At 45.1% G+C, this 15,000-nt stretch overlaps 1 protein-coding gene across 1 annotated transcript in view; it reads right to left on the reverse strand.

Annotated features, from left to right (window-relative positions):
• Positions 1–15,000, reverse strand: part of LOC311356112 (protein TANC1-like) — a gene marked incomplete at both ends in the record, with an annotated part of 36,110 nt that overhangs the window by 16,863 nt on the left and 4,247 nt on the right. Inside the window, 6 exons of the mRNA XM_084475884.1 lie at positions 1,594–1,709; positions 3,032–3,319; positions 4,305–4,418; positions 6,133–6,390; positions 8,054–8,342; positions 12,241–12,362. Coding sequence (XP_084332010.1) covers positions 1,594–1,709; positions 3,032–3,319; positions 4,305–4,418; positions 6,133–6,390; positions 8,054–8,342; positions 12,241–12,362 — 1,187 coding nt within the window. The remainder of the gene's footprint in view (positions 1–1,593; positions 1,710–3,031; positions 3,320–4,304; positions 4,419–6,132; positions 6,391–8,053; positions 8,343–12,240; positions 12,363–15,000) is intronic.

Here is a 15,000-nt window from a genome sequence, read left to right on the forward strand (position 1 = left end):
AGAGGAGATTGAGGAGGCGAGAGGAGGAGAGAGGAAGATGGAGATGAAGAGGATGGAGGAGGGAGGAGAGGAGGAAGAGAGAAGAATAATTTAGACTCAGCAGCTGTGTGTGAAGTGTGGAACATGGATGGAATGAGATTTATCATGACCTAGTTTTCGTCTCCTAGTTTTAACAACTCTGTTCATTGTGCTTCATAAAACTGCTACAGTACTCACTCAGAGGAACACGCTGAGATGATGTATTGAGGCACAGCAATACAGATGGGTCTTGCTTCATACACACACACACACACACACACACACATTCCAACACAACATATGACCTGAGACTAAACAGGCCGGAACAAGTTTGTTTGGTGGCTTATTCTCAGTCCTACACATTTACATCATAGGGAATGAATTACTGAATTAGCTTTCAGTATGCTTAGCAGCTGGAAAACTGAATGAGACAACCTGCATTTAGAGAAAGTTTTGAAGGGAAGAGAGATGTTCATGCGTTGCTGGATAGATTTTTCTAATAACGTATTAATTAAAGTCGGAAAACGTTATAATTAAGGTTGATTTTTGTACGCTGAGCAAAGAATACAATATTCCAGAAGGCGCCTTCATATGTAAATAAACAACAAGCATCTTATTTGTTTTTTTCCGTGATAGCACTGGGCGCCATGGCAACGGTTGAGATGAGACATCCACATGTTCTCCATCACCGAGTGGTCCAACCTGTTCCCATGGTAACGGCAATTGAGGCCAAGCAAGTGAGAAAGTCTTCCGTGTCACGTCTCTGGGATGCAGGCTGTTCTCAAGACCCTCATCGTCATAACGCTTCGGTCAACAAACTATTGGGCTGTCATCAACAAACTATCCTCTAGTGTAAAGTATTGATCCTCTATCAAACTATCCTCTAGTATAAAGTATTGATCCTCTATCAAACTATCCTCTAGTATAAAGTATTGATCATCTATCAAATAATCCTCTAGTATTAAGTATTGATCATCTATCAAATAATCCTCTAGTATAAAGTATTGATCATCTATCAAACTATCCTCTAGTATAAAGTATTGATCATCTATAATTTAAAAATGATCCTCCACAAGTATTGATCATCTTTCATCTAATTGTCTACACCTCTACTATAATAATTGATCATCTATTTTCTACACCTCTACTATAATAATTGATCATCTATTATTTACAAACTACCCTCTACTATAGAGTATTGAACATCTATCAACTATCAAACTATCCTCATCCAGTAACAGATAATATAGATGTGTTACTTGACATACAGTGTGTGTATGTGTGCGTGTGTGTGTGTGTGTGTGTGTGTGTGTGTGTGTGTGTGTGTGTGTGTGTTTGTGTGTGTGAATATGTAAGTGTGTGTCTGTTTGGTAGTTAATCTATGTGTGTGTGTGTGTGTGTGTGTGTGTGTGTGTGAATATGTAAGTGTGTGTCTGTTTGGTAGTTAATCTATGTGTGTGTGTGTGTGTGCGTGCGTGTGTGTGTGTGTGTGTGTGTGTTTCCGTAATTCATCTATACAGTATATGTGTGTGTTTTTGTGTGTGTGCCAAGTTAGTTAGCATGCATCTGTTGTACCTTAGCAGCCAGGCATCTGATTGGCTCTTTTGAGTGAGTGGCGGCTGGAGCAGTGTTCTGATTGGACAGGGGGTCTGGAGGGGTCTTGGGGGTGGGCTTTGCCTGTCTCCCCCCACCTATATCAGACAGACGGACATAGTTCATAATCAGACAGATAGTTGTCTGCCAGACATTTTATCTAAAGAGTAAATTAAGGTCATTCAGGAGCAGGTACAGAGACAGGTCAGAGTCAGAGTCAGTACAGAGACAGGTCATTACGAGCAGGTAGGTGTTAGTCAGTCAGCTGTACAGGTCATTCAGGAGCATGTACAGGTTGGACAGTACAGAGACAGGTCGTTAAGGAGCAGGTAGGGGTTAAACAGTGAAAATAAAGAAAAATCATTAAGTAGGTAGGTAGGGGGTAGGGGGGCTGTAGGTGAGATACAGGAGCTATTATTTGAGTGTCATGGAGAACATCTCATCTCTGCTCGGAGACGTGGAGAACATCTCATCCCTCCTAGGAGACATGGAGAACATCTCATCCCTCCTAGGAGACATGGAGAACATCTCATCCCAGCTAGGAGACATGGAGAACATCTCATCCCAACTAGGAGACATGGAGAACATCTCATCCCAACTAGGAGACATGGAGAACCTCTTGTCCCAACTAGGAGACATGGAGAACCTCTTGTCTCAACTAGGAGACATGGAGAACCTCTTGTCTCAACTAGGAGACACGGAGAACCTCTTGTCTCAACTAGGAGACATGGAGAACCTCTTGTCTCAACTAGGAGACATGGAGAACCTCTTGTCTCAACTAGGAGAGCGGTCCCCTGGAGGCTTCTGGCTTCTGGAGGATAGTGATTTGGTGCAATTCAGCAGACTGGCCTTACCTGCAGACTCTGCCTGAATCTTCACGGTAAACATTGAAGATAACATTAAGATACTTGATGGGATGTCCAAAAAGTTGAGAAGATTCAAGGAGGAGGGTTTACAGGTTATTTTGGACCATACACCCCAGCCTGTCCAATGCGCTCTGTGAGTACTCAACGACTTGCTACGCCCTCACTACATTGGGACCTCCACAACAAAATCCTGGGTGTTTGCAGTCTGGCGCCACAATTGTGAAATGAGCCCTCCACTGACATCAGGACAGCTGAAACCCTACCCATCATCTGCCAGCCGCGGGCTGAAAACTCATCTGTTCAGACTGCATCTTGGCCCATTTAAAAGAATAGATGAAAATACTTCATCCCTTGTTTCTATCTTGGAGCACTTCAGGCGGTTTGCCTATTGGATAAATTGTACGTATTTCCATGGTTCTTCTTCTTCTTCAAAACTTTCTAGGTCGTAGCCTCATGGTTGAAAACAACAAGTTATTGTTAGGCACAGTAGATTAAAGAATTTAAATAAAGTCAAAATAAAATAATATATAATAATAAAAATGTATGTTTCTTACCCCTGGGGGAGGAGCTGGGGCTGGCTGGCATGGTGCCCCCCTGTGGTACGCGCCCGCCATGACAGCTGAGGATGACCAGGCGCCAGATGATGGCCGTCTTCCCGGAGCCGGCGTTGCCGACAATAACGGCCCCCCGGCCCTCGTAGACGCTGCTCTCTTTCAGGACCTCCTCCAGGCGGACAAACAGCCAATCGCGGCCCACGAAGGGCGTCTCTGCGGTAACGCCGGGCACTTCAAACAGGAGTGGCTTCAACATGATGTCAGTCTGCTTTAGGGGCGCCAACCTCCCTGGGTGAGAGACATAGAGAGAAAGAGAGAGAGAGAGAGGGAGAGAGAGAGAGAGAGAGAGAGGGAGAGAGAGAGAGAGAGGGAGAGAGAGCGAGGGGAATGAGATAGAGAAAGAGACAGAGGGAGAGAGAAGTATAGTGTAAGTGAGTGTAAGTGACACGCAAGCAAAGAGAGAGAGAGACAGAGAGAATGAGAGAACAGAGAGAACAAAAGGAGAGAGAGAAAGAGAGAACAGAGAAGAGAAAACAGAGTTTTGTTTGAGAAGATAAACATGGAGGGAGAGAAACAGGAGATATTTGCAGATTTTGTCGTTTCACTTGGTACATAAGCAAACGGTAGTGTCCAGAAGTAACACGTGAAGTAAGTAATGTGAATAACTCCTGGTACATCGTCTTTTACGTGTACACTCCCTGGCCCCTGACCCCTGAGGGCTGGTCTGGTACGTGTACGACCTCTGACCCCTGATCTCTGACCCCTGAGGGCTGGTCTGGTATGTGTACGACCTCTGACCTCTGACCCCAGAGGGCTGGTCTGGTACGTGTACGACCTCTGACCCCAGAGAGCTGCAGATGGGACATTGGGTTGTTATTAGGTGAGTGCTGCATGCAGCGCTCAACTATTGTTCTTCTTAAGTTTTATTCTTTCTTTATTATTCTCTACAAACTTTGGGACCCTACTCCTTCCACAATTTTACACCTAGTGACTCCATTCCAATTTTTAAATGTTTAGATTAGCTTGGAATCAAGCGCTTCCATTCAAATTTTACATTTTCTTAAAACTTTTCTCTCTCTCTCTCTCTCTCTCTCTCTCTCTCTCTCTCATTTACATTGTTTACTCAATTTAGACTCTGTTCAAATCCCTTCACTTGATTTAAGCTGTTTAACATTTCTTTACGTCTTAAACTATGTGGCTTTACTAAAACATATTTCCGACCTCACTCTGCACTACGGCACACATCTTTTCTAGTTGTTTTTCGGATCATTACCTCTGGAGTCGTGGTGCGACCGCACAGACTTGTGTTTCCTGACAGAACCACGATGACCTGTGTCTCGCCGCGTGTCCAAATACCCAAGATCCTCCAGTCTGGTGGAGCTGGTGGCTGGGGGTCGACGCGGGGGAGGGGACGGGGGGGGGGAGGAAAAGAGATATGGAAGAGCAGAGAGTGAGACTCAGAGCTGTGGAGCATGTACAAGGACAAGATGGTTCGTAATGCAGGGTTGGGTCGTCACCATGACGACGGCAAACAGAAGGAGATGTTGGGCATCGCTGGAGAGGAATCATCACGCACGATTCATTAATTGATGGACCCATTTCAATTAATGATCAATTGCTGGGGTATTATTGATCTAACGGGGACGACACTGTGTTAATGAGCAGTTAAACTCATCGTATTGGCAGAATGACAGCGGGAACCAATTAGAAGGCACACAAGTGATATTCACTGGAATTCCTTTTGACAACAGAACAGTGATTAACATTATTAAACCCATTCAACCTTACAAAGAGACCAAAAACAATCACTAACTAACTAACTAACTCCCTGACGCTGTGTGCTACCGCCCCTTCTGACAGGGGAACCTCTCCAGATGGATTATTAATCCTCTGGCAGAAGACCAGTTAGCCAGAAGACCAGAATACCACACCCTGGAGGGTAGTAACACGGGCGTGTCTGATATCAAGTTAGAACTGATTGAATGAACTGTGGAAATGACGTCCGGAAAGACGCAGAGCTGTATCGCAGATCACACAGAAGAGGCCATTAATGACGCTTGTGATTCATTGACTTCACAAATACATTCCCTCTCTCTCCTCCTCCTCTCAGTTCACCACTAGACACCAAACTCATATTATATCGACTGAAGTAGCTATAATAGATTTAATTTAGATATGCAACGTAATCAACGATACTCTGCAAGAGATTGAATTGAGCGCAATAGATATGATCCACTGTGAAAGAAATAACGTAAGTGGATTCAAGAGAGAGAGACGGGTTATTATATCCAGGTGTTTATCCAGGCTTTGTCCCTGCCAACTCGTCCTTGCCTGTAGAGGAGCCCTCAGTCTTCTCAGATAGAGAGGAACACAGAGTGGTGGAGGAGCATGAGTCCTGCTCGTGAGTCGTGACGTAGCTTTCTTAATCCAGTGGATGGAGAGGAACGCCGGACACATGGAGGGGTGGAGTTCCCATCTGCGTTACCCTGGCAACGCCTCCTCCTCCGCTACCACACTCACACCATGCTTGCCCTGCTGCTGCTGCCGTTGCCGCTAGTGTTAGCTGAGGCTACTTTATTTATTTAGCAGCCTTCAAACACAAGGCTTTTCAGAGTGCTCTACATTTAAACACATCATTAAAAAGACATAGGCAGATATCGCTATTCGTTTTGATCCGTGTCACATTGGGAATCGTAAGTTGCATAATATGGCAGATTGCACACTCTTGTTGTATAACATACACACAAATAGAAAACAATGAATACATGAAAGGAACATTTTATATAATAAATAATTAATAGACAATCATAGACTATAAAAGGGAAGATAAAGGGAGATTGGGTAGGTTGGTGATAGCAGAGAAGATAGAGAGATATACGGTAGGTTAGTGATAGCAGAGAAGATAGAGAGATATGGTAGGTTAGAGATAGGAGAGAAGATAAAGAGATATGGTAGGTTAGAGATAGGGGAGAAGATAAAGAGAGATACGGTAGGTTAGAGATAGGGGAGAAGATAAAGAGATACGGTAGGTTAGAGAAAGGGAAGAAGATAAAGAGAGATTCGGTAGGTTAGAGATAGGGGAGAAGATAGAGTCATCACACCTGCTACTGAGTTGGGGCGAGGCAGCACCAAGGAGGAGGTGGTGTGGGCATTGCGTTGGGGCAGGGGCCTCTTGGGTGGGGGTGGGGTCCTGGGCGCCGTGATGTCTAATCCTGTCTCCGCCTGGTCTTTGAGGAGCGCCAGATTGTTCCGTAGCGAGCCGGGCGGCGGGGGGTCGGGGACGGCAGGGCTCCCCTCCTCCCGGGCTAGCTCCATGCTGGAGCCACGCTCCTCATTCTCTGATGAGCTGGTGATGGTGGCTGAGTCAAGTGGGGAAGGTGGTGATGGTGGCAGTGGTGAGGGTGGTGGTGGTGGTGGTGGAGAATGTGAGGGTGTTGGTGGTAAGGGTGGTGGTAGTGGTGGGGGTTAGGGTGGTGGTGGAGGTGGTAGTGGTGGATAGGGTGGTGGGGGTGGGGAGGGTGATGGTGGTGGTGTAAGGGTGATGGTGGTGGTAATGGGTGAGGTTGGTGGTTAGGGTGGGTGGTGAGGGTGGAGAATGTGAGGGTGGTGGTAAGGGTGGTGGTAGTGGTAGGGGTTAAGGTTGTGGTGGAGGATGTAGTGGTGGATAGGGTGATGGTGGTGGTTAGGGTGGGTGGGGGTGGTGGTGAGGGTGAGGGTGGTGGTGAGGGTGAGGGTGGTGGTAGTAAGAATCAGAGAAAAAGCAAAGTCCAGTTCCACATAAAGAATAGCGAGGGATAGGGTATTTAAGATATTCTCCCAACATTTCAAAGTGGTATTTGAAATGGTTGTATGATACTGTATGTGGTCCCTGGCCCTTTGTATTTATCTATAAATACATCTCTATTTAGGGAGGAAACGTGTCCTATTTTAGCAGGATCAGACACACAAGTAACAAAGACAGAACTAGTGTCCTAGTTCTGACAGAAGGCGACGAGGCCTTGAGGCTGAGGTGGCCAAAAGTAATGGAGATGGTGGACGATGATGGACACGGCTGGCATGACACCATACAGGGTTAGGACCTCACAACCACTATGGGACCCAGAAACACCACAAGACCTCACAAACCCTTCAAGACCCCAAAAACACTACAAGGACCCCACAACCACTATGGGACCCAGAAACACCACAAGACCTCACAAACCATACAATACCCCCAAAAAACGACAAGGACCTCACAACTACTATGGGACCCAAAAACACATGGGAGACTAAAATGGCGGTACTATACTTTACGTCATTTTCTCTCTTCTTCAAGTCCAATGTCGTGTCCATTTACTTATTAGGGGCACAAATACAAATACCTAAACAATGTTATGCCTGGGATGATACATATACAGTCTTATAAGTAAAGTCTTCTCTTATGATAGAGGTCACCTGGACTCTGCATTGCCACCCCGTCCCACCCCTCCTACTTATTGTATGTTGTTCGTCCTTGCGATTAATGTACGTACTTATTGTATGTCGCACTTAGTTATAGTACTTACTTATGTAGCATTGTATCCTAGCTGTCTTTGTTGTATACGGGAATGACTTAACCTAGCGATTGTTAGTGCTTTGCACTTGGTTCTATGAACATCCTTACTGTACCGACAGTGATATATTGTTTCACCTTCTTATGACACATGTACTTATTGTAAATTGCTTTGGATAAAAGTGTCTGCTAAATACCCTAAATGTAAATGTAAATGTAAATGAGGTTGACGACCCATTCATTCCCCCATTTTCAAATCACAACTCAAAACACATCTGTTTCAAACTGCCTATTCCAACTGATGCCAATTGCTATGTCTCTTACTATTGTTAGTATTATTATTATTATTTTTTAAATCTTTATTGTTGTTTCTTTTGAATGACTTTTGTGCACCTTTGTACGGTGTCCTTGAGTGCAGAGAAAGGCGCCTTCAAATTAAATGTATTATTATTATTATAAGACACAGGGATGAAGACATCAACATCTCGTACCTATGATGCCACTGTCCTTGCTCTCCAGGGTGGAGGTGGGGCTCCGGCCGGGCCAGGGGCTGCTCCCAGGACAGAGCCCCGGGCTGAGGGCCGGCCCTGGGTGAGGGGCCGCCGGGACACTCCTGGGCCCAAAGGGGGCGTTGGGGGCCGGGGGTCCAGACAGGGGCCCTGGTGATGGGGGCGCCCCGGTAGTGGGGATCATGTTGGTGGAGGAGGATGAGGTGGGGCTGTCTGATCGGGGGGAGGCGGAGCTACAGGTCAGGGTGGAGCTGGGACTGGCTTCCTGGCACTGCAACACACACACACACACACACACACACACACACACACACACACACACACACACACACACACACACACAGTTAAGTTAATTTAAATTCACATTCACATTCTTCAATTCATATTTAGATTCATAGCTTTATGATTACATTTGCATTTATTATTTATATTTACATTCAAATGTATTGATTCACATATATTGAAATTAACATCAATATATGTATTTACATGTATTGATGTATGTTTACATTTGCTATTGCGATTTGCGATTAGTTATTTATGTTAGCATTTACATTATTCATTTATGTCTACATTTACAATCATTAATTGTAATTGTGGATGATGGCTGGTTTAAGCAGCCTCACCTGGCCCGAGTCAGACTGATTAGGCTCTGGGGCCGGATGAGGCTGCACACCTGTTGCACATTAAGCAATTCATTTGCACATGTTAAATCAGCCATTACCGCACACACTTAAAAAGCTTGCTGTGTCCTTTGCCTGGAGGAGCCCAACAAAAGTCTCCAGACAAAGTGGGTGGGTGGTGATGTGGAAGCCGGTTTAGTGTACGTTTGGCAGAGGAGGATACATGGTTTGGTGCTCTCTGTTGCAATGCAGGAGATCTATCCCTGAGTGTGGGTGTTGATGGCTGGTTTAACCTGTGCACATAGATTGCTCAATGTGCAACATGTGTGCAGCCTCACTCAGCCCCAGAGTACAGTTGAGGCTGACAGATGAGGCTGCTTAAACCAGCCATCATCCACGCACTCTCCAACATACACTTTTTGAGATTTTCCTGACTAGATATTCCATAGCTGTGTACATCCCTCTGTGATTTGTAAATTATTATATAAAAATAATTTTAAAAAAACAGCCATCATCCACACTCAGTATACCACAGTATAATAATATACATCTCAAAATAGGCTATTGTAGGGGTATTCAGGGGGTATTCCTCAAAGTCTGAAACAACACAGCTCCACTCAGCTGTTCCATCACTGTAATGTGATGTACGGTAATTGGTCACCAGCCTGGCTACTAAGCCAGGGGGTAAAACAGACTCCACCTAGTAAATCAGCTTGAAGGGAATCAATAGACGGAAACTTCGGGACATCTCAATGGATTTAGTCAAACATCATTTGCTGTTGCTAAATGCCCACCGTGACAATAATTAGAAGTCAATCAGGGATTTATTTTGTCCATCACTTTGAGTAACGAGATCACAGGGGACCAGAACCTATCCACACAGGGTGGAATAGGACCAGAGTGCAGAGCTTGGTTTGAACCTTTTTTCCACTAGCGCACCCATGTGACGTGGTCGGGTGGACAGAAGACCCCAGAAACCCCAGAAACTGGTCATGATGAGGATACGAGAGACCAGCGGTGTCAAACTCAAATATACAGTGGGCCAAAATTGAAGTCTTGGACAAAGTCGCGGGCCAATTGCATTGCATTGATTGTGGTCATTACATTACACTGCCGGAGTTGACGCGCCAGGGTTACCACGCCGAGACGTGCGTCACCACGTTAACTCTGAAATGCGATATGCCGGCGGGCCAATTCTGATAGACATGAGATATTATCTGGCGGGCCGGATTAAATTACACTGCAGGCCGGATCAGGCCCTGACACCCCTGCCTTAGATACTCTGGTCCTGATGGGGACACCCCCCCCCCCCCCCCCCGAGATACTCTGGTGCTGCTCGCTAGCAGTGCCCCATCCAATGGTGGTTACCTGATTTTCTTATATCTCTATTCTCTACCGCACTGCCCGCAGCAATGGAAATGGAATTTGGGATGCTGCCCCCAAATCTATGTTTGCATGTCTCAGGATCTAGCTAAAGAAAAAAGCACATTAGAGGTTCAGGCTGTAGTCCACCGCCCATCTCCTCCACCCCATCCCCGGCGCATTGCAGAGAGATCACACACATCAGATCATCTTCCTCAAGGGCTGGTTAAAGTCTGACATACCAACTACCGACGTATCTGTCGGCCTAAGATCTGTCATGATTAGATTCTACCCAAAAACGTGTACCAACGTTAAAAACCTCTACCAATAGAAATAGTTATGGACATCTTCACTGATTGAACACACACATGGGTAACTATACATATGTTTACAGTATGTACAGTACATAACATCACTGAACACACACATGGGTATCTATCCATGTATCCATGTATACCAGTATGCGACACACGTGAGTATCTATCCTTAGGTATACAGTACCACAGATGGGTATCTATCCATGTATCCATGTATACCAGTATGCGACTCACGTGAGTATCTATCCTTAGGTGTACAGTACCACAGATGGGTATCTATCCATGTGTATACAATCTGTAAGTCGCAGGGATGCAGGAGGCAGGCGAGGAGAACGGGTCCCAGAGCTCTCCTCGGCTATCTCTGCTGCAAGCCCACTTTCTGCTCTGAGCACTGCCCTATCTGGAGCTCAGCTGCTACAATCAGGCTGAGAAAGTGGGCCAAGGCCGAGCCACGGAGAGACAAAGAGAGAGAAACACCTAGCCCAGTGCTGCTTAGTGCTTATACCTACAGAGATCGAAAGACGCCAAGCCTACTGCTGTTCATGCCTACCAATATAGAGAAACACCTAGCCTAGCACTGTTTCTACCTACAAGGAGAGAAACACCTGGCCTTGCTCTGTTAAGACCTACAAATATAGAGAAAAACCTAGCCCTGCTCTGTAAAGACCTACAAATACAGAGAAGCACCTAGCCTAGCAATGTTTCTACCTACAGAGATATACCAAGCCTTATGCTGTTTAAACATACAGCAATAGAGATACACCTTGCCTTGCTCTGTTTCTATCTTAAGAGATAGAGGTAGATTAACACCTAGCCCAGCACCATTTCTACCTTCCAGAGAGATACATAGCACTAGCCTAACACTAGTATGACTTACAACTACAGAGATACATGTAGCTTTGCACTACTACAACTCACAGCTAGGGAAAAACATGTAGCCTAGAAAAACAACCATACACAGATAGAGAGATTCACGTAGCCTAGCAACACTTCAACTTGAAGAAACAGAGATACATGAAGCCTAGCATTACTACAACTTACAGTTACAGCGATACATGTAGCCTAGCACTATGACAAATTACAAAGGAGAGATACATGTAGCCTAGCACTACTATGACTTGTAGTTTTAATCATTCACTCAAGCTATGCTGCGGTGCACACTGTGCATGCTCCAGGCTTCACACATTGACGGGTTGCGAGAACAAAAGAGAAACATACAAAAAAACCATGATCTGACGCAATACCGTTCAGTCATAAGTAATTTTTAAGCTTTTAGTGAATGATTCAGTAATTAGTAACAAAACATTCATGAATAAGCCTTTAGTTAATGATGAAAGTACATGAATATACATTTGTAGATGATTGATGCTCAGTCTACCAGCCTATCCGGTGGACTGCGCCAACGGGTAGACTGATCCATCCATCACACTGTGGACACTCCAACTAGAGGGTCGATTTTGACATGGATTGTAATGGCTTTTCAACATCAGAACTGGTGGTAAAAAAGGGGCCCTTTAACAGCCCTTTTTTTGTTAATGATTACTTCATCATTAACTAAAAGCTAGAAAATATATGTTTTGTTAATGATTAGTTCCTTGTTAAATGGTATTAAATGATGGCTTATAAATGACCTGTAACCAAACACTATAATAATGTGTTTATATATATACCCGTATTTTGTCTAACTTGGTCAAATGCTAACTCTGTTGAATGCAGCCCTGGGCTGGTTGAGAAAAGGGGTCAGGGGTCGTCTTGGTCAAGAATGATACAGGTATGGCTGTGGTCATATCATAAGAGTACAACCTCATGATATAATATGAGAGTGGCTTTGTGTTCTATAATATAGAGAGGATATCATATAACCTACCATGCTCTCCCTCAGATCCTCCATGGTAGCTGGGTGGGTGGGGTCTCCCAGCAACAAACATAGTCTGGTCATCAGCTCCTGGGGGGGCAGAATGGAGCCACACTGGGGGGCAGTCAGGACCTCTGGAACACACACACATTCACATGCAGGCACATGCACAAAAACACACATGCACACACACGCACACACACACACACACACACACACACACACACACACACACACACACACACACACACACACACACACACACACACACACACACATTAAAACATGCACAAACACACAGGCGTGCACACACACACACACACACACACACACACACACACAAACAGTGAGATTTAAATTTAAGGGAATCCTTGAGATGCAGCTGTCGTGACTTGATGATGTAACAGACAGCTGTCTTCATCATATATTATATATATATATATATATATATATATATATAAAATATCTCAAATAAAGGCTATATATTATATTTATATTATATGGCCTAATAAGGAGAGCACAGGCATTACCTGCTAGGACAGAGAGAGAGAGAGATCAATATAGAAACGAGCGAGAGAGGTATAGAGACATATAGATACATAGAGAGATACAGCGAGAGAGGAAGAGGGACAGACATTGATACAGAGAGAGATTGATAAGAGAGATGGATAGAGAGAGAGATTGATAGAGAGAAAGATTGACAGAGAGACAGAGAGATTGATAGAGAGACATAGACTGTTAGAGAGAGAGAGGAGTGACAGCCAGAGGGGGAGAGAGTATTGTTGGAGGTGTGTGTGTGTTGTTGTCTAAGTGTGGCGGACCCGGTAGCGCTCCAACGCAGGGAGCCAGGGAGTGAATGACAATGAGCCCCCTATCGCTCCTCCTGCACTGATTGGTTGACACAACGCCATGTGACACTCTAATTTATAACTGTTTAGGGAGCATCAGCTCCAACCACAGGGTCACCTGTCCTCCAACGCAGGGGCGGTCGATATAGGCCTCCCACAAGACTACTCAATATCTCTCTTTAATAAAGGATGGGGGGGGAGGGGGCAGAAGACTGTTTGGGGGGGGGGGGGGGAGAAGGACTGATGGGGATGGAAGAGGAGGAAGGAGGAGGAAGGAGGAAGGATGAGGAGATAGGAGGAGAGATCAGGAGGGAGGAGGAGTTATTGGGAGGGAGGAGGATGGATTAGGACGGCGAAGGGGGGAGGAGGCAGGAGGAAGTAGGAGGAAGAAGGAGACAGAAGGAGTGATGGAAAGGGAGGAGGATGGATGAGGAGGCAGGAGGAAGCAGGAGGGAGGCACAGCTCTCTCTGGACCTTGGTGTACATTCTCTCCCCTCTCTCCTCTCGGATGCTCCCTCTGCTCAGTAAAACTCTGCGTCACCATGGTAACATTTAGAGAATGCTGGTGAACCAACGGGAGGTGAGCTGTGTTCATATTGAGGTCACTTTGAAAACGCCAGCCTGATGCTGAGGATGTCAGACCGGCCAAGTTTGGAGACTTTGGACATAGGGAGGTGCTCCTGTAGCGAAGCCCAAAGAAGGCAGGCTAAGTTAGGATGTGAGAGCAGGTTTAATCATGATGTGAGAGCAGTCTTAGTTAGGATGTGAGAGCAAGCTTAGTCATGATGTGGGTGCAGGTTTAGTCATGATGAGAGAGTAGGTTTAGTCATGATGTGATAGCAGTTTAAGTTAGGATGTGAGAGCAGATTTGGCTTTTGAGAGACGGTTTATGTAGGATGTGAGAGAAGTTGAGTCATGATTTGAGAGAAGGTTAAGGATGTGAGAGCAGGTTTAGTTGGGATGTGAGAACAGGTTAAGGCAAAATGTGTGAGCAGGTTAAGGATGTGACAGCAGTTTTAGCAAGGATGTGATATTAGGTTTAGGTAGGATGTGAGAGCAGTGTTAGGATGTGAGAGCAGCATTAGGATGTGAGAGCAGGTTTAGGTAGGGTGTGAAAGCAGGATTAGTTAGATAAGTAGGATGTGAGAAGAGGTTTGTTCAGGATGTAAGGGCAAGTTTAGGATGTGAAAGCAGGATAATGTAGGTTGATATAGAAGGATGTGAGACTATGTTCAGTCAAGATGTGAGAGCAGTTTTAGTCGGAATGTGAGAGCAGGTCTCGTCAAGATGTGAGAGCAGGTCTCGTTAGGTTGTGAGTGCATGTTTATTTAGGATGTGAGAGCAGGTTTATTTTGGGTGTGAGAGCAGGTTTATTTAGGATGTGAGAGCAGGTTTATTTAGGATGTGAGAGCAGGTCTATTTTGGATGTGAGAGCAGGTTTATTTTGGATGTGAGACCAGGTTATTAAGGATATGAGAGCAGGTTTAGTGAAGATGTGAAAGCAGGTTTATTTAGGATGTGAGATCAGCTTTAGTCAGGATGTTTGAGCAGGATTAGTCAGGATGTGAGAGCAGGTTTAGTCAGGATGTGCGAGCAGGATTAGTCAGGATGTGAGAGCAGGTGTCCGGCTCCATCACAGCCTCACTGTTGCCATTGGAAACAGGAAGCTGAGAGGCGCCTGGCAACTAAAAGATGCTTCATAACACAAGTACTCATAGTAGAAGTACACAAAGAACTACAAACAGAACATGTACTAAAAGTACACATAGTACATAGTACAAATCGTACACATTCTAAAAGAACACATAGTACACAAACTAGAGGTACACATAGTACACATAGTACACGTAATAGAAGTGCACATAGTACACAAATTAGAAGTAAACAAAGTCGACATAGTCCACATACTATATGCATAGTACAC

The sequence above is a fragment of the Micromesistius poutassou genome (assembly GCF_964030765.1).
Source record: "Micromesistius poutassou genome assembly, chromosome: 12".
In the NCBI taxonomy this organism is placed as follows: domain Eukaryota; kingdom Metazoa; phylum Chordata; class Actinopteri; order Gadiformes; family Gadidae; genus Micromesistius; species Micromesistius poutassou.